This window comes from Peromyscus leucopus, chromosome 10 (assembly GCF_004664715.2).
Source record: "Peromyscus leucopus breed LL Stock chromosome 10, UCI_PerLeu_2.1, whole genome shotgun sequence".
NCBI classification, from domain to species: Eukaryota; Metazoa; Chordata; class Mammalia; order Rodentia; family Cricetidae; genus Peromyscus; species Peromyscus leucopus.
In genome coordinates, this window is record NC_051071.1 from 34,223,434 (window position 1) to 34,244,136 (window position 20,703).

The 20,703-nt window shown below is 35.1% G+C and overlaps 1 protein-coding gene across 1 annotated transcript in view; it reads left to right on the plus strand.

Moving 5' to 3' along the window:
- Ncapg (non-SMC condensin I complex subunit G) overlaps positions 1-20,703 on the plus strand; it is a 32,241-nt gene that overhangs the window by 9,731 nt on the left and 1,807 nt on the right. The window contains exons 10-20 of the mRNA XM_028865885.2: positions 1,852-1,935; positions 2,193-2,372; positions 7,666-7,776; positions 9,076-9,195; positions 12,066-12,290; positions 13,660-13,841; positions 14,253-14,427; positions 16,939-17,100; positions 17,313-17,448; positions 17,783-17,857; positions 20,243-20,312. Of these exons, the coding sequence (XP_028721718.1) occupies positions 1,852-1,935; positions 2,193-2,372; positions 7,666-7,776; positions 9,076-9,195; positions 12,066-12,290; positions 13,660-13,841; positions 14,253-14,427; positions 16,939-17,100; positions 17,313-17,448; positions 17,783-17,857; positions 20,243-20,312 (1,520 nt within the window). The remainder of the gene's footprint in view (positions 1-1,851; positions 1,936-2,192; positions 2,373-7,665; positions 7,777-9,075; positions 9,196-12,065; positions 12,291-13,659; positions 13,842-14,252; positions 14,428-16,938; positions 17,101-17,312; positions 17,449-17,782; positions 17,858-20,242; positions 20,313-20,703) is intronic.

Genomic DNA, 20,703 nt, shown 5'->3' on the forward strand with positions numbered 1-20,703 from the left:
CAAAAAGAAATAGATTTGTATTGATTAATAAAACCAAGCAGTTTGCTTGCTAGGTAGTTCAAAATTAGTTGGTCTAAACCTCTCCTTACATATTCATCCTTTCTATACCATTCCTAATTAGTGGTTTTCTAGGATTTGCTTATTCAGATGGGAGGCACCTTTTTTCTGAACTGGCAAATTCCAAGAGGCTCTGAAAGGAAAAATCATTATCATTGCTTATTACTTATATATTGTGTACCAAAGGAAGAAAATAGTTCGTTGTTGTTTTTTTTTTTAAATTTAACTTGTACAGAACTGAGGAAGTAGTTAAGAATTTTAGGCATAAAATTTTAGATTATAGAGAGTAATCTTAGGGTACAATAATTCATTTTTTTCTACTTTTCAAATATTGCATTAGGAATAATTCATCTTTAGTATCCATAATGGCATAAAAATTGTTACTTTTTAGTCAAATAATACATCTGACAAGACTATTTAGTCTTTGTTTGTTCATTTGTTTTTGTTTTGTTTTGTTTGAGACTTTTATTTTGGTTTTGTGTGTGTGTGTGTGTGTGTGTGTGTGTGTGTGTGTGTGTGTGTGTGTGTGTGTAGCCTTGGCTGTCCTGGCACTAACTTTGTAGACCTGGCTGGCTTGGAACTCAGAGAGATCCTTCTGCCTCTGCCTCTCGAGTGCTGGGATTAAAGGCGTGTGCCACCACCGCCTGGTTCTTATTTAGTCTTATTGTTTGGTTTATATATTAGTTGCTGTCTTGTTGCTGTGACCAAATGCCTCTTGTAATGGTTATTAATGTCAACTTAACAAGATTTAGAATAAACTAGAAGATAAACCTCTGGGTATGTTTTCGAGACAGTTTCTAGATTGGGTGAGGTGTGAGTGGCACCAGTTAGGTGCTTAGGTTCTAAGCTGACTGTGTAAACTGAGTACTAGCCTTCCCTTTTCTTTGTTTTTTGACTATAGTGCAGTGCAGCTAACTGCTTCATGCTCCTTTGCCCATTCCCTCCCCTCTGTGGTAGACTGTTAGTTTCCTACTGAGCCAAAATGAATGGTTCCTTCTTTAAGTTGTTTCTGTCACAGCAGTAAGAAAAGTAACCAATACAACTGACAAGAAGCAACTTGGGAGGAAGTGTCCCGGGATGGGAAAGGAAAGAAAGGGAGGGAGGGTTTGTTTTGCTTTGAGGGTACAGTTTGTCATGATGGGGATGGCATGGTGTTGAGAAAAGTTCTAGCTATGATAGACAGGAACGTGAGGCGATTGGTCAGTCACATTTTGTTCACAGAAAGAGAGGTGAATCTGGTGCTCAGTGAGATTCTTATTCCTTTTTCCCTTACTCAGTGTGGCACCCCAACCTGTGGGAAGGTAATGCCCAAATTTAGATCATGTCTTCTCCCTCAGTTGAACCTCTTCAAAAATATCCTTACTGGTATGTCCAAAAGTGTGTCTTCTAAATGAATCCAAATCCAGCCAGGTTGGCAATGTAGATCAACCTTTACAAGCTATCTCTTTTCAAGCACAGTCATTTTAAAATCAATTGTTCCAGGCAGGTAGTATTACTTTTTCACTAGATCTTTCACTGGGCTGTCCATTGGAAAGATTCACCCTTGTGAGGAGTATCTGAAAACATCCTCAGATGACTGTCAGGTGATACCAAGTCCAGTCAAATGGACAATAAAAATGAACCAACATAGTCTTTACTTAAGATTGTGTAATGAGCAAGTGTGTATGACTTTTAGATAATTCTTTTGCTGTTTTTCAAAGGTGATACTTGTTTGGAATTTGATGTAGCAGTTTGTTATCATTTTTTTGGTATAAAGCATGGATTACAGCTTATATTGAATTATAACTTTATTAGGTCACAGAAATTATCTCAGAGATTCGTGCACCCATCGTTACTGTTGATGTTGATCCATCTGATACAAGAAAGAAGGAACTCAAGGTAAATCTCTTCTAAATCAAAAATGTGCTTTAGTGATGCTGCCTCCTGCTGGACTGCTTAGAAACATTCTCAAGTCACGTCATTAAGTGTTACACTCTAAGGGTATGCAAATCATTACCAGATTATAACAAATTTGCTGAGCTCTGTTTCAGGAAAATGAAATCTTATGCTTTACTGCTTCAATCCTGAGTCTGAGAAATTGTGACAAATTTTCATGTTAATTTTTGTGTAGGTGATCAATTTCTATCTTTTTTTAGATGGCTGAAATAAAAGTTAAGCTTATTGAGGCTAAAGAAGCTTTGGAAAATTGCATTGCTATACAGGATTTTGATCAGGCATCAAAACTAAAAGAAGAGATAAAAACATTGGAAGATGCCAGAATAAACCTGTTAAAAGAGACAGAGCAACTTGAAATTAAAGAAGTCCACACAGAAAAGGTATTTGTCATTTTCATAATAAATTTTAACTACTATTATATCAACAAACCTTATTTTCTTGAATTCATTAAACTGTCAGAATGTATTTACTTTGGAGGGAGTTGTGATGATACCATAAATTAATATGAAAAAAGAAACTTTAATTTGAAACTTCTGTTTTAATATTTTTAGATTTGTGGTGTTTGAGACAATCTCATTAACCATAACCCTGACTGGCCTGGAACTCACTATGTAGACTGAACTGGCCTTGAACTAACAGAGATCTATTTGTTTATGCCTACACAGCCCCTAGTGCTGGGATTAAGGTGGTATGCCATCACACCAGGCCTGGCATTTTTAGACTTTGGAAAATACCTTTAATTTTTATAGCATGGACTTGTTCCCTTGTCATGCTTATCCCTAGAATTTGAACACTTTCTTCTTCTTGCGGAAATTAGTCTTCTTGTTATTTACTTAGATGTTTTATTCATTCATTTATTTTTCTTGAATGGTCTAAAAAGGAATTGTATCCATTTTTCCCTTTGTGAAAGGTCCATGACATTTTTATTGCTAGGATAAAGTATCTTTGGTAAAGAAATACTTTAACTGAGATTTGGTATCTTCTTTGGTAAATGTGCATATGCATGGTTAGAAGGAAAAAAAAAAAAAAACAAACAGCTTTGTAGCCGGAAGTTTCTTCAGTCTTGCCTGGCCCCGAGGTCTGGATGAATCTCTCCCACCCACGTCCCGCAACTGCTTGGTCCCAAGTAAACACACAGAGGCTTGTATTATTTACAAACTGTATGGCCTATGGGTCAGGCTTCTTGCTAGCTAGTTCTTATAACTTAACCCATTTCTATTGATCTGTATGTCTCCACGTGGCTGTGGTGTTATTGGTCTACTGACATGTTGCTCCTTGGGCATTGGGCTGGCTTCTCCTCCTACTCTCCTTTCTCCTCTCATTATCTCTCTTGGATTTTTCCACCTGGCTCCATCCTGCCCTGCCATAGGCCAGTGCAGCTTTATTAGCCAGTGGGAGTAACACATATTCACAGCATATAGAAAGACATCCCACAGCACTTCCCCTTTTCTGTCTAATCAAAAAGGAAGGTTTTAACTTTAACGTAGTAAAATTACATATAATAGAACAGTTATCAAGCAAGAATTACAGTTAAAATATCTAGTCTATTTGTATTTGGCAAATTTAAAGAAAATATTCTATCATCCTATATTTGTTAAGTCTAAAGTTTTAGATCTAATTTATCTTTTATCATAACTAAGGAAAATTATAACTATCTAGTCTTCAACTTCATCAAAGACCCCAGAAGGATATAATATTACTTGAGTAAACAGGAAGTGCACTGCAAGCAACTCTCATAAGTCTGGAAATGACAGAGACATCTGGTTGTTGGGGCAGTCATCCAAAGTTCCTCTGTAATGTTGGGGCATCTGTCTTCAGCCTACAGCCTAGAGTCTGGCAGACTTTTTAGTGAAGCAGGAAATTTGAAGGATTGTCTTGCATATTGACAAAGTTCATCAGTCACTTCTCCCTGTGTCCTGCAGAATGTCTGGCAGTCTCCTCTGTGAAGCAGGAATCTTAAGGACCATCTTGCCCTGTTTTGGCAAAGTTTGGTGGTTATTTTCCCATGGGTCCTGCATGTCCAGTTTACATTACATACTGTCAAGCAGTCCAGGCAAGAGCAGTTTCTTGCCCAAATGGTTAACTTTTGCCATAAAGAAAGCAGACTCCATATGGAGTTTCTTTGATGCCCATCATCCTCTTTGAAGTAATTAGTGCTATCAGGAGCAGACATATCTCAATGTCCAGAAAAGTCAAAGTTCTTAAAACATTTTAAATGCCATATTCTGTAGTCTTTGAAGTGTTTGAAGATTACCTACCCAATTAAAATATATCTGTATACCTAGAAAACTTAACTAACATGACTATAAGTTTTATTATCATAGATGACTAATTATTAATCTGTATTTTTTTTTTTTTTTGGCTGGAGAGACAGCCGTGGGTGCTGGGAACCGAACTCTTATATTTTTGGTTGTGAGCCTAGCCTTTAACGGCTGAGCCATCTCTCCAGCCCTGTATTTCTTAATTATACATTACAGTTTTAATGAGTTGCATAAATGTAATACCTTAAATAAGAGTAGAAATATATATACAGCATAACAAATTTGTATCAACAAACTAAAATTCATAGCAATGTAAAACATTTCAAATAAGTTGTTCTTTAAAAGTAGATTCAGTAATCTACCCTTTTATCCTATCATATCTATATCTTACATTTCTATATCACAGCTTTTGTTGTTTTTTTTAAATTTATTTAGGTTTATTTTTAAAATTTATTTATGTGTATGAGTGTTTTGCTTGCATGAATGTATGTGTATCATATGTGTGCCTGGTGCTCTTGGAGGTCAGAAGAGAGCATCAGATACCCAGGACCTGGAGTTTCAAATGGTTATGAGCTGCTGTGTGGGTGCTAGGAACAGGATCTGGTCCTCTGCAAGAACAGCAAGTACTTATAACCACTAAACCGTCTTTGCAGTTACAGCTTTGCTTATTTTTAATGAAATGCTTGATATTTAGTAATATTTGAAGTTTTTCTGTTTTTTAACTTAGTCATTTGACAAATTATCTCTTAAAAGGATGTCTGTGGTTATGAATTTATTTTAGCATATGATAGAATGTATCAGTTTGTGTATTTTATATTTTTAAAGATCTTGTCTTTGTATTGAACATACTTAAAATTGCACTTTTGATATGGGGAGTACTTAAGACAGTGCTGAATAGGGAAGATTACCATATATAAGAGAGATTTAGAATCCTTAAACTTTCTAGCCATAAATATATCCTAACCTAATAGCTCACTGTCCTAGTGCGAATGTTTCATTTAGTTTTATAGTCAGTAGCTTATTTACAATTTGTGGCTTACCCTCAGCTATTAAATTTGAGGAACAACAAAAAAATATTATAACATTTTAAATTAATTAACTATTTGGACAAGTGTGATGGTGTGTATTTGTAATATTAGTGCTTTGAGTCAGAGGGACAAGATCTGGGTCAAGGCCATCTTGGACTACGTAAGTGAGGCCCTGTTTTAAAAATCCAAGGAATGGAGAGGTAGCTCAATAATGAGAGTGCCTGCCTAGCACATGCAAGGCCTTAGGTTTGATTACTAGCCCTGTCCTGATCCCACCTGTCCCCCGACCCCCCAGATAAGGAAAGTATTTATAAAGGTGGTCTGCCTGATTAATAATCTAGTTAATAATCTCTTGACTTCCTTTGAACATTGAGTGTCTTTTTGTCTATTTGGGAGCCATAACTATTATCATATAATTCTAATGTAATAGATGATGTGATCAAGAAACTATAGAAATTTTATTGAGAAGTGTGTATATGTAGAATGCTATGGTTTCCTGAGTGGAAGAAATAGATTAACCTGAGATGTGAATAAAATTAACATGTTACACTTTTCATTGTTTGGAGATACTAGCTAAGAAAGCAGCTGGGAGGGAAGGAAGGTTTTTTGGTTCAGTTTCACAGGTTTCTGCACATTAAGGTTGAGAGGGTGTGGTAGAGCAGAGCGGCTCCCATTCTGACTGACAGGGAGCAGGCCTAAGCTGTTTTTTCCTTTCCTGCCTTGGATTCTTGTTCAGGCCTCCAGTCTGTGGGATGGTGCCACTTGTATTCAGAGTGTGTCTTCCCTTCTTTCCTTGTCTAGAAACATCCTCAAAGTCATCTCCGGGGGTATGCTTTACTAATGTTTACCAGCTGCTTCTCAGCTCAATCAAATTGTTACAAGATTAACTATCAAACATAGTGCAGCCTAACAAGTTAAAGGATAGTATTTCTGTGGTAGGCTAGTCAGATGATTACTCCTTCAAGAACTTTATAAATGTGAATTCATTATTCTAATTGCCCCCAAGCCCTACTGGTCTTTCAAACCTAGTTACTATAAATGTGTACTTTTAATGCACTTTGTGTTGTCTCTCCTTAATGAGTAGTTAAGGAAATGTAGATCTTGTAACGGTATGTATGATGGCCCAGAGTTTAAAAAAGATCCTTGTTGTATTTTATAACTTCAGTTTACATGGAGAGATAATTGCATTGGTAAATAGATAAATCAGAGGAAATGTTAAGGGACAGATAAATGTAAGGCCTCAGATAGTCAATATTAAAGAATCTACCTTATTCAGAGATGATGGTGGATACAGGAATGTTTTAAAGAGTAGGATGAGTACTCTGTCTTAGAAGGGTTAGTATTGTGTGAAAATAGATTAGAGAGTGATACAAGCCTAGATAGTTGTCATTCTTGGCAGACTTTCAGAAGTATGGCTTGAGATGATGGCACTGTGAATGAGATGATGGTGAATACAAATAGAAGAGGTATATGAGTTATTTAGGGTTAGGAATAGGAAGAAGAGAGAAACAAGGGTTTCTTAGGCCTTTTTTTGCATTGGACAAATGGAGAGAGATGGCCATGATATAGAATGCATGAGTTAGGAACTTAATAATGAGTTAGTTCCATTTTGGATGTGTTGACTTTGAGGAGCCCGTGGAACATGCAAGAAGAAGTGTCTTCTATTAAAAGAAGTTGACATTTTGAAAATAACTGGGTATTATGTGACAAAACTTTTCCTGGGGAGATGCAATGCACACATCGACTCACCTAGATAAAGGGTCCCATGATAGACCAAAGTACAGATACTACCAAAGTCCATCTTGGTGAACCAGTGAGTTTTATTGGGGTTACTTACAGGAGCAGAAATGACTGACAGACATCTGCATCTCCAAAGCCCACTCTAGAGTTGGTGACAGCTCACAAAGCTGAGAACCCGGAGCACGCTGTATAGTCTGCAGGTAGCTCATCAGGTCAGAGAACGTCCTTTCCAGGGGCCTCAGTTGTTCTAATCCTTTTAACATGCAGCTCAACTGATTTCTGCTTCCAGGCAACTGGTCTGGTGTCAGTCTTTGCAGGTGGCTTGTCTGAAAATCTTTTCAGCTTTTACTGCTTACCCTGGCAGGGAGGGGCCTAGTGATTCTGGTCACTTTCACTGATTTCCTGAATTTGTTTTGAGTTGTTTACCTTCTGTTTAAGGAGCTTCCCTTTAGGATGGAAAGTTTCAATCTAGGAGTCACACTTGGCTGGCTCATAAATGAAAAATAGAGTTGCATGGTTGGATAAAATAGCCTGGGGAACAGAGAGTAACAATATGCTGTAGAAAAAGTCTCAAGAGAGCAATTGTTTAAGAGATAGGCAAAAGATTTTCTTACTAATGCTGGATATTTTGTTCTTTATTTTAGAATGATGCTGAAACATTACAGAAATGTCTTATTTTGTGCTATGAACTATTGAAGCAGATGTCCATGTCAACTGGAATTGGTGTAACTATGAATGGGATCATTGAATCTTTGGTACACTGCTAGCCTCTGAGGCCTCATACTCCTCTACCTTATATAATATGTTCATTAGTGCTTAAAATAATTAAAAGACTACCATTGAAAACATCTGATAAATACAAATAATCAACTATGTATATGCATAGTGACTACTTCGTAGTATGTAGAATAAATAAGATAATGCATTTTTATAAAGTCACTGTTTTAAATAAAATAGAAATGGTTCACTCAGCATATGTTCATTGAATGCATATTATCTAAGAAATACTTGAAATATAGTGTATATAATATACAAAACATACAAATTGCCATCCTGGATCTTCTGCTTAAGTGAGGACATTGTTAAAAAATAGACACTATATATATTTATGTACCTATATGTGTGTGATAATAACAAAAAAGAGGCCATAAATTTCAGTGGGGAGAGGGACGGGGAGCATGCAATGGGTGGAGGGGACATGGAAGGAGTTGAAGGGAGCAAAGGGAAGAGGGAAAAGGGATGTAATTAAAATATAAAAAATAGTTACTTAGGTTATTGACACTGGTTATGAAGATTTATATGGTCATAAGTTAACTTAATTGCAGGGTTTGACCTATTCAAGGAGAATGATCTTGCTATGATATTTAACAGATATTTGAAAAGGAGAGAGAAGAACATTTAAAACCAGAGCCCTTATAACTATTAAAAACTAGTTTAGATTGATGCATACTATAATAACAGTTTTAAAGATAGAAGAACATAAGTTTATCTCACTAATAATTTTTGTCATTTACATTCTGTAGCAATATTTTGAGTATGTAAGATAAACTGTAACATAAAAATTGTACTTTACTGATTTCTTTTTGCTTTAATGTAGATTTTAAAATAACCAAAGTGACGTGGTTTTTATTTGTGGCCTTTATTTTATTTCTGTTGGTTGGTACTGAATAGGAGGCATTAAAGTCAGACAGTTGAACATACTTAAAACACTGTGCAATGTGTTTTAACTATGGATGTAGGAAGTACTACACATTATATTAAGGAGTTTTGTCTTATTCTGTTAGCATTGGGAATCCTTGAATCAATATTAGCAGATATGGGAATGTTACATATTGAAACAGGAAAGGTGCTCTGGCTGTGTTCTGCTTAATCAACTTTATAATTATCCCCTTTCCATTTTTTTAACTGATAAAACTTTCTTTACTATAATGGGATAGTATGGAAATGAAATAGCCTTACAAAATCATATGGAAATCATTTTGATTGTTATCTTAATATGGAATTATAAATTTCTTGCCTTGGTCAAAATTATTTTAATTTTTACTTCGTTGTAGATTCTTCCTGGAATAATAAGTGTTCATCCTATAGTAAGAAATTTGGCTGTTTTGTGCTTGGGATGCTGTGGACTACAGAGTCAGGATTTTGCAAGTAAACACTTTATGTTATTCTTACAGGTAGGATTTATTTTATGACAAAAATCATGTGTCTATTTCCTGAAATGCTCTGTATCTCCGGTGATATGTTAATAATCTAGATATGTTCAGCTGCTTATTGATGATTATGGATAATCTTTAGGGATTCAGTTTTTATCTTGATATCAAGATGTCCTTCTAGAAAAAAAAATAAAGTAACAATTTAAGATGAGTCAGGTAGCTTATATGAGTGCGCATACTTTGTGCTGTAAGTGTTCTCAGCTTAGATAAATATAATACTAAGTGATGAAGAGAACCAACTTAAGTCTGTGCTGTTGGAGCTTGCATTCCTGAACAAACAGCAGGAAATCAGTATGGGTTATGCCAGAGAGATAGAGCATAGCAGCATCAGGAATAGGAATGAGAAGAGGGAAGGGAGTTATTTCATTGATGTGGCCTTAATCATAGTTTGACATTCAGGATCATAGAGAAAAGTTCAAAGAGCAAACCTTAGAAATACTTGGGTTCCTTATTTTTATTTTTTTTAAAGATTTTATTTCTCTCTGTCTCTCTGTCTCTGTGTGTGTGTGTGTGTGTGTGTGTGTGTGTGTTTATGCCATGTTTTGAGGCAGAAGAGAGGGCATTGAATTCCCAAGAGTTACAGCTTGGGTTACAGCTGGTTTTAAGCTGCCTGACATGGGTGCTGGGAACTGAGTTTGTGTCCTTTGCAAGAGCATCAACTCTTAATTGCTGAGCAACCTCTTCACCTCACACGCCTGAGTTTCTTAGTGAAGAGAAGAATAGAGGAGAGAGGTCTTGGGAGTAGTCCTTTCTTTTGCCTATTGGAGGAACAGGAGAACATACATCCAAGCAAAGTGACCTATAACAGGAGAAAGGGTTTGCAGGATGTTCATTTCTTCTAAGAACTTACACTGTGAAAACGCAGATTTTCACTATGAATGATTCAGGGAAGAAAATTTATTTTGTTTTGATTTTTTTTGACCCCAATCCTCCCACCCCATACCCTTCTACCTCTTAGAACCTCCCTTCTGCTTTAATGTCACATGTGTCCTATATTCTCTGAACCCTTCTTTTTCCTCTCGTGTGCATAACCCACCCCACTTGTATACATCCCTATAAATATTGTTAGCTTGGGATTTAACAGTCTAATAAGTTACCTCACTTAATACAATTGTTGGATCTGGCCATGTTTTTAAAGTTGAAAGTATTTGTGAATGATAGCAGATTGAAGGGCAGAAAACTTCTGAAGTTGGCCTATATTTTGTGTACTGTTCCGAGTTGTGATTTTTAATTTATTTTTTAATTTTTTTATTGTTTAGCCTTTTCTTAGTTTATACAGCAGAGTCCATGATCAAAAGAAGATAACTACTGAGTAGATACAATCTTGTATCTTTATAAAAGTTGGGTACTGTGTGTGTGTGTGTGTGTGTGTGTGTGTGCTTACCTTATTTATTTTTGATATTTTGAGACAGTTTCTCTTTGTAGCCCTGGCTGTCCTGGATCTCACTTTATAGATTAGATTGGCCTCGAACTCAGGCATATGCCTGCCTCTGTCCCCATACTGCTGCGATTAAAGGCGTGTACCTCCATGCCTAGCTGTATAAAAGTTTTTTTTAAAATAAGTATTCTCAAGACTTTCATTGCACAATTTTTAGATGAGTAATGAAATGTCTATATTGCGGTAAGAAAAACTTGTTAAGTGCTAATAATAAAAATTGATATAATGTATAAAGATTTGTTAGAAAAGCAGAAGAGGGGAATTATTTCATCTTTAAAATCTCCTTAGAATTGACTATTGGTAGCTATTGCTGCATATTAGGGGCATGAGTGTAATAAGGAAACTGTGTGGATGCTGAGGTAGTAGTGTTTTTAGAGTTCCCAGAGCCATCATAATACCATGTTGTTAAGAATTTGGTTTTGGCAGATTTAAAGGACTCATTCTCAAAACATGTAGTGGATATGTTCTTGAAATTCTCTTCAAACATTTGAAAATAAGTCATTTTTCTAATTATACTAATTTGACCAACAGAGAAGTGATTTTAGTTAATCTTTCATAATAGAATCCCTTTCCCCCGTGGTTTTGGAATTTCCTGTGTAGTTCTTAACTCAAGATAGACTTAAACTGTTTGTGTGCATATGCCGAGATTTATGTGAGGTATCTTCCTCAGTTTCTCTTCCATTTAGCTTTGAGATGAGGATCTCTCACTGAACCAGGACCTCCGTGATTAGGCTAGGTTGGTTGGCCAATGAGCACGAGGGATCTACTGTCTCTGTCCCCCCATTGATAGGGTTAGAGAATGCTATGCACCTAGCTTCCTGTATGGATGCTAGTTATCTGAAATGAGGTCTTCATGCTTACATTTGACAGGCACTTAACGAACTAGGCCATTTCCCTAGCTCCCTAAACTGCTTTATAGCATCCAGTTGGCAGCTGAATTCACTGTATGATATCTGAATTTATTAACTGTACTGACACTGTAACAGAGTTTTAAATTCACCAAAATGTAATTTTTTTTTGGGGGGGGGGGTTGCAGAGAAAACAGTTTACATGTAACTATACAGTTTTTCAGGATATTAGAAAATGATAAAATTTTACCATTATTGAGTTCTTTTTTTCCTATGCAAGGACCAAATAATACGATCCAGCCAGACTCTGACTCCAGAACTTTTTTCCACTGCAAAGATTGATTTAAGGACTAAAGCTCCAGATGTTATGAGCTAAATAAACATATTTCTTTTTGAAAATTGAGATTTTAATTATAGTTCTGAAAAAATTTGTTTTGTTTACACTTAACACTGTCACTGAAATTTAACTCAGAAAAGGTACTTTTATTTAGGATATAGAAGTATGTTGTTTTACTGAATTTTTTTGGGTGCACGTCTAATTGCAGGTTTTGCAAATTGATGATGTCACAATAAAAATCAGTGCTTTAAAGGCAATCTTTGACCAGCTGATGACATTTGGGATTGAACCATTTAAAACTAAGAAAGTTCAGGCCGTTCACTGTGAAGGTGAGGAAATAAACAGTGATGATGAACAAGAAGCAAAAGATGTTGAAGAGACTGCTGCAGCTAAGAATGTTCTGAAGCTCCTTTCTGATTTCTTAGATAGCGAGGTAAGAAATCATTCGGCTCTACAGTTATGAAATATTTGCAGCCTGTATTTATGTTCTTAGTTCTAATTTTTGTACTAAAGTTTTACCTTTGAGACAATTTTATTTTAAAAAATATTAATTTAAAATATAAATTTTATAGCTATTATAGTTTTATCAAATTGGTGTGCAAAGAATTGAAAATTCTTCTGTCACAGTATTTTTATCACAGTAACAGAAATGAAAATAGAACAAATACTGTTGCAAATGAACATTTTTTCCTCTTTTAAAAATATTTTTTATTAAATATATTTTGTTTTTTCTTCATTTCCTTTTGTTCACTGCTCTAGAACAGAAATTCAGCTGAGGTGTGTGTGTGTGTGTGTGTGTGTGTGTGTGTGTGTGTGTGTGTGTGTGTATGTGTATGTGTATAACTTTACAACTTTGCTGAATTGAATGGGCTCATTAACAAGTAACATTGGAAAGGGGATTCTTGGGATTTTTCTTTGTAGAACCATGTTATTATCTGAATAGGTACAATGTTAATGTCATGCCTTTTGTTTCTTGTTCAATTGCTCTGCTCCATTTTCTGGTACAGTGTTAAGTGGCTGAAGCAGATGTCCTTGTCATATTTTTGGTTTTAAGGAGAAAGTTGTGAATCTTGTTAATAAATGTGGTGTTGGTTATAAGGTTATCATGAATGCCCTTTGTCATTTTGAGAGGATTACTTTTTATTCTTATATCCATGACTATTTTGTGTTTGTATTTTAATAAAAAGATGTTTAATTTTGTCAAGTGTTCTTTTTGCTTCAGTCAATATGATCATGAGGGATTTTCTTCACCTTGATATGTTGATAGTAGTATATAACACTACTTGATTTCGTATGTGCCACCTGTGCATTTCTGTGATAAATTCTGCTTGTTCATGATGCATAACCCTTTCACTGTGTTAATGAATTTGGTTTGCTACTATTTTATTGGAAAATTTTTCATGCTTTCATAAGTGATAGTCATCCATAGTTTTATGATGATTTTCTTTCTCCATATTTTCTATTGATTATTTGCTCTTTCCCTGTTCAGTAAGGTGTAATTTATGTTACTGATTTGAGATTTCTTTTTTAATGTAGATATTAATTACTACAAAACTTTGCTCTGGGCACCATTCATTGTAACCCCATAAGTATTTTATTTTAGTTCTGATTTCTGAGATAGCCATATTTAGTTTATAGCTTACTTTGTAGGAAAAGCTAGCTTCAGACCTGCAATTATAGTTTTACTTTTATCAAATTCAGAATAAAATTAATGATTTTTGGATAGTTATTTTAAAATATTGCACATGACTGTAAAAAGAAACTAGAGATAAAACTTTCTGATTGAGTGTCATTTCTACTAGGTGTCGGAACTCAGGACAGGCGCTGCAGAAGGACTAGCCAAGCTGATGTTCTCTGGGCTTCTGGTCAGCAGCAGGATTCTTTCTCGTCTTATTTTGTTATGGTATAATCCTGTGACTGAAGAGGATGTTCGACTTCGACATTGTCTAGGCGTGTTTTTCCCCATGTTTGCTTTTGCAAGCAGGTATTTTGTCATTCATTGCTAAAATCTTACTTGAAGTCAGATTTAGGACACCCCCACCCCCCATGCACACCTGAATTCTATCTATGTCATTTTGTTGTTGATACACCTTCTTTCAGTAGATGAATGGTAAGAATGTGACATAAATTTTATATAACTAGATTTTTATCTTTTTCCTGCATGGAAGTATACCTTATAGTTACATTTTTGTGCATATTTTAGAATTAAACTTTTCTCTCAAATAACGTTTTGTCAGCATACTTGTAAATGGAGTTTTTAGTTTCTCCTTTTGGTCAGATTACTTTATTCAGAAGCTCGAAGTTAGGGAGGGCCAAAAAGGTTAATGGGATCTGAAGTCTTCAGCAGGGCAGATGTCCTTGGCCTTGTACTGAAAGTTGGGATTCGTTTCAATAGGACTAATCAGGAATGCTTTGAAGAAGCCTTTATTCCAACTCTGCAAACACTGGCCAATGCTCCGGCCTCATCTCCTTTAGCTGAAGTAGATGTCATAAATGTTGCTGAGTTGCTTGTTGATCTGACAAGACCAAGTGGATTGAATCCTCAGGGAAAGAATTCCCAAGATTATCAGGTGTGTATGTTAGCCTGTGGCTGGCAAATATAACTGAATGAATATCATTGTTGTTTGATTAAAGAGTTCCTTCTGCTGGGTTCTTTGAAATGTGATGAATTAAATTTATATTTTGAGGTTTTTGTTTTTCTGGTTTATAAAGCAGTTCCAAGAGGGGAACAAGATTTTTGGGGACATGTGGAGAAATCATGGGAATAGAAATGATCATTACAAATGTTTCGCCCTTCATCATTTCCAATACCTTTCTCCTCACCTCGCAGGGTAATCATTGAAGTAATAACCTTTGTTATCTGAGACTCATTACATCTGCAAATGTAATGAGGACGATTTAAAGGCAAGAGTTCATCTCAAGCTTATTTTGGCTCTTAAGTGGAGCATATAAGTCAACTGCAAGTTCATCTATAATTTAATTATAATTAAACTGGGTTTTAAAATCCTTTAATGACATTCTTGAGTACTTTAGAAATTTGATGTCTTAATGATTTCAGATGCCAGTTGGAAGTTGACAGTTTTGTTCTATTTGTATATTTTTTTTTGTTATTTAGTGACTATTCTGTCACAACATTATATATTATTGGGAAGATTATATTACAAAGGATATTAAGCAAAATATGTTAAGGAACAGTTATTAGCTATCAAGTGCTTTTGGAATTTAGAAAAATATAAGATTTCTTATAGGAACAATAAGCATATCATTAGTTTTATTTTATTTGCATTGTTGGGAATTACAACTAAGGTTTTGTTGGTGCTACACAACTGTTTTACTGCTGAATTATATCCCCAGCCCTCTTTTTATTTATTATTTTGAGACAGGGCATTATTAAGGTGCTCAGGCAGACCTTGAATTTTCAGGTCTACTGCCTCAGCTTCCCAAGTAGCCAGGATTACAGGCATGTGCCATCACACCTGGCTGCCTTGGGCCTGGTTGGGATTTGAGAAGTGGATTTGAGTAGAAACGAAAGATATATTATATATATACATATATATGTGTGTGTATGTTTATATATGTATATATTTAATATATATATATATAATATATTTTAAATGCAGGTGATTATGCAAAGGTTGGAGTTAGCCCTATGTGCAGTGTATATAGAGGACTTGGTATTAAAGGGTTAATAGGATGAGACCTACTTACCAAGAATACTCTTTTTTTTTTTTATTTGAAATGAGTATTTATTAAATTCAGATATAGGAACAATTATAACTTAGGAAATATGTTTTTAATATGTATTTAAATATGTATTTTAATATGTATTTAAATGGTGCCGATCTAACTATTAAGTTGATCTAATAGCTTGAAAAAACTATGATAAATTTTTGAGTACTTTCAACATACTATCTACAACATTAAAATGCTTGAGTGCTTTGATATTTTATAGTAGTCCTTTTCCAACAAAACCATTTTAAAATTTCTGCATTTAGTTTTAGCAGATCCTGGGAAATAAGAATGAAGAAATTAATATTTTTCTTTCAAATTTGGGCATAAAGTTCTATTCAGTATTACGTATGAAAGTCCTGTCTAAAATAAACATAGCATTATTAATTTAATGTCTATAAAGAAAGAATTTCAGATTTGTTTTCACAGGATCTGCTTTTCTAATGTTTCTAAAATGAGAAGTCATTTTATTAGAATTAAAGTAATGGTTTCATCTAAGGTTGATAACTCCACCTCAGTCCTTTACAGGTTGATCCTCATAGCCAGGACAGGTTAGCTGCTTGCAGCTCTGTGCAAATCTAAACAGAAAAGTCACTGGAGGACCTGCTGAGCCATTCTTCAGTGTCTGGCTATTTCACTTTAAATAGCGCGCGTGCGCGCGCACACACACACACACACACACACACACACACACACACACACACACACTAATTCGCTTACCTTACTGTCTTGTCAAGAATACTCATTTAATGGTCACTGATGGTTATATGAGGTGACTTGGTGAGAAAATTTGGAGAAAGCTTGAGAGGCAAAAGAGATGGCTAAATCTAAGAAAAGTCTGTAGTCTTAAGTGTGAGTAACAGTATACTTCATAGAATTCTTGCAAGGGTGAGCAACATATTCTGGGGCATAGGTCAGATTGAATTCGCATCTAAATAGTTTCAGTTGATTGTACAGGAGTTCTAGAACTGAGATGTTCTTTTGAGTTGCTCAGAATTGAAATGAGCTCCACTGTGGTACCTGTGCATTGTTTAGCTAGTCATTGGGTGTGGACTGACCTTTAAGGGCAGTGGTTTGAGTTTGGGAAAGGCCCACTTTCATCAGCTTGCATCATTTCAACAACTGGGTGGTACTTCAATCCTAAAGCGGGTAGACCTACTCTTTGTACTGTAGTACCCACTGTATCTAATAAAAGGAGTTTCTTTTGGAGGCAGAGAGATGTAAATTTAGGTTTAGACATTTTGTGAATGAGACTTTTGCACGATAGCTAGAAATATTTTGTTTGATATATAGAACTATATTATGATGAAGGCATTTTCATTTTATAGAGCTTTTTATTTTTAATTTTTTAGGCCTTAACAGTACATGACAACTTGGCTATGAAAATTTGTAATGAGATCTTAACAAGTCCATGTACACCAGAAAATCGGGTTTATACAAAAGCTTTGAGTTCTCTAGAACTCAGTAGCAGTGTTAAAAAAGATCTCCTGCTTCTATTGGATAAGATTCTGGAGGTAAAGCAGTTTTGAATACTCTTGAGTAGTTCATGTTCATATATTTAGATGGATGTATTAAATAATACCTTTTATTATATATTCTGCCTGTTCATTTGAAATAATTGTTTCCTTCATGAATTTCATATAATTTAAGAATGTTTTCAAACAACTTGATATTGATATTGGCATATAACTTTTGACAGATTAATTTATTTTATATCTCTCCCCAGCAAGTAACAGATAGGACATGTCTGAGAGCTTTGGAGAAAATCAAGATTCAGTTAGGAAAAGGAAGTAAAGAATTTGACCAAACTGTAATAGCACAGGATGTCAACACAACTATAAATGTTCTTCAGAATGAAGATGGTAATTATATTTTTCATTTTTACTGAGATTTTTATTGTTTTGATTGAATTTCAGAAATGAACAAAAATCTTTTTCTTTTCATCTCTTGGGAAAAGCTGTTATACATGTGTTTATTCCACTTATTACACTTTTCAGCATATTTGAGTACATTTCCTTACTAACCATCTCACCAGGAGCTTCATTTTGTAGTGTTCACGCTTTTGGAATGGTGATTTATTGTAATCATCAGGAGCTGCTAATAGGACTATTTTCTGTTTGTTTTATGTGAGATAAAAAGATGACTTACAAAAACCAGACTGCCCTTGTTTTTATTTTTGTATGATTCCATGTATAGAAGAATATATGACTCCTCGGAGGGACGTGAAAGGAACTCAAGCATCCAAATCCACACAACGAAAGACTAACAGAGGTAATGTGTGGAGTGACTACATCTTAAAATACAACCGTTTTCAAGTTAAAATACTAACTTTGAAAGCTTTACTTTCTTAGGAATAAAGTGTTGAATGTCTTTGGTATGCTTAACTTTCTTTACTTCCTTCAGTTGATGGGAATTCTTGATTTTTCTGAAGATTGTAAGATTATTATTGCTCCAGATGCTTTTGAATGAAAAATATACAGAAGATTATATAATTAAAGGCTCTTTGTAGGTAAATTAAGAATAGGTTAAGTTGCCAGGAGGCATGCCTTTAATCCCAGCACTTGGGAGGTGAATCTCTGAGTTTGAGGACAGACTTGTCTACATAGTGAGTGCTAGGATAGCCAGGGCTCTGTAAAGAGCCTTGTATCAAAAAACAAAACCAACCAAACGGAAAAGGTTAAATAATAGTTTTATATTTTTAGTAGTATTAATTTTTTTGTGTGAATGAGCATTTTTTTCCCTCCTCGAAATTTTTGCTTTTCTTTTACTTCCTTTCCCCATCTAATTGCATTTTTCCCCCCAACTCAGTTTCCCAAGGGGTATCCAACAGTAGAGAATTTGTTGGAATAAATACTTATTTACTAGTAGGGGACCACGTGGAAAAACATCTGAAATTCAAGGCCTTTTTAATTGTTTTATTAATTCCTTATTACAAAAGCAATGCATGCTTGTTACAGAAGAATAAGAAAGTACATCCAAGCAGACCTACCATCAAGAACACTAGTAGTCCCACCCATGAGCCAAACCTGATTTGAATTATGGAAAATAGTTTTACGGCTCTGTTCTAAGTATGTTTAATCTTTTCTAGAATAGGATCTGGCCATAATATTGTTTCATAACAAGCCAATTATTTAAACACCAATTACTGGATATTGTTCCAAATTAGTTCCATATTCTTGGATGTCTTCCTGGGGATAAATACATTAGTGAAAGCAAATAAATAAACTCTGAGGGGGAAATAATGTAACAATGAATAGAGTATATACAATTTTCAAATAAATTGTCAAATGAACAATTGATTTTGATCAGATTTTAGTTACAGAATAAAGTATGAGCACTCTACCTCTTTTTTTTTTTTTTAATAGTCCAAACTTACTGTATACATTCTATATTTTACTTCTTAGAAATGAGGAATCTTGCAGGCCAGATTTAGTATGTCTCTCCCCCCGCACCCCCAAGAATAGGTTCTCATATATCTTAGGCTAGATATATTCACTATTGACTTTGAACTTCTGATTACAGGTTGGGAATATAGGTACTGTACCACCATGCTGCATTTTACATGGTCACTCAAAGCAGGGCTTTGTACCTTCTAGGCAAGCACTCTACTCACTGAACTACATTCTTCAGTTCTTAACCTTGTAAAATAATCTAACAAACCCTGGTGTATAGAGGTCCTTTTTTTCTTTTCTTTTCTTTTCTTTTCTTTTCTTTTCTTTTCTTTCTTTCTTTCTTTCTTTCTTTCTTTCTTTCTTTCTTTCTTTCTTTCTCTTTCTTTCTTTCTCTCTTTCTTTCTTTCTTTCTTTCTTTCTTTAAAACAAACAAACAAACATTGAATTATATTTAAGAACATTTGAATTTGCCATGTATACGCCAGGTATGACAGTGTCAGACTGTAATAACAGCTATTCTAGAGGCTGTGTGAGGATAGCTTGAGCCCGTCAGTTTGAGGCCAGTCTAGCTAGGCAGTAGTGCTTCAAAGATAAACATACATAATAAAAATAAAGTTCCATTTTCGAGCTGTTCATTGATTGAATTTACCTTTGTAATCTTTCGCTAGTTTTTCCATATACACTGTACCCTACTGTAAGAGAAAACTGTTAGTATGTGCGATTGTTCACTTGTGCACTAGTATGCACATGGAGGCTAGAGGACAGCCTGGGGTGTGGCTCCTTAGTCACAGTCTACTTGTTTTGGAGACAAGAGTTCATCACTGGTTTGGAGTTCTTCCAAGAACTGAGCCCTAGGCTAGGGATCTGCGTGTTTCTTACCTTCCCAGTGCTGGGATTGTGAGCTTGGGACACCACACCTGACTGTTATGTGGGTTCTGGCATTTCAACTCCAGTCCTCATCTTTAACAGAGCCAGCACTTTAACAACTGAGCTATCACACCGAGCCTGAGATGTTTTTATCACCTTATGTGGTGAGCAAAAGTTTGCATCTTTGTCATGTATTTGTGCTCATCCAAAGAAATTTATGTAAATTTTAGTCATTTTTCCCTACTGTGGTATATTGAGAGCATAAAGGTGGCTAGAAATAAGAAAATGTGTTGAAGAAGATTGTTGTGCTGAAAGTAAAGATTTAGATACCCTGGAAACTAGATTCAGGAATATGAAACCATTTAAAATTTTTCCAATAAATTATACTGTCTTTAAGGGCGGAGAAAAGCACCAGTTTCATCTAGGACCAATAGGAGACGTCAGGCTCCTGAGACTGACTCTGAAAGGTATGTCATATGTTTCCACAAGACACAGAAGATGCTAATTAACTTTTATTTTGCTCAGAAGTAGAAAATTGTAATTTTCTTGTGAGGGAAACTTGGTATATTATAAGATAGTAAAAGCCATAAATATCTGTGACTTTGGCAGACAGTCTGAAGTTCTCCATCAAGAACATTAGACTTATGAAGAGGTGTGTATTTTTATTAGTTGGCATCACCTTCGTAGTAGTTAATATGTTCTCAATTTCCATGTATTCTCATTACCTGACCTTGTGTATATGACTCTTTATCTTGATTTAGATAACATTTGGATTCCTTCTGCTACAATTGTTTATGACTTTAGTTTATTAGTGGATTGTATTAATAGTGATTATTCTCAGTCAATGTCAGGCCATAA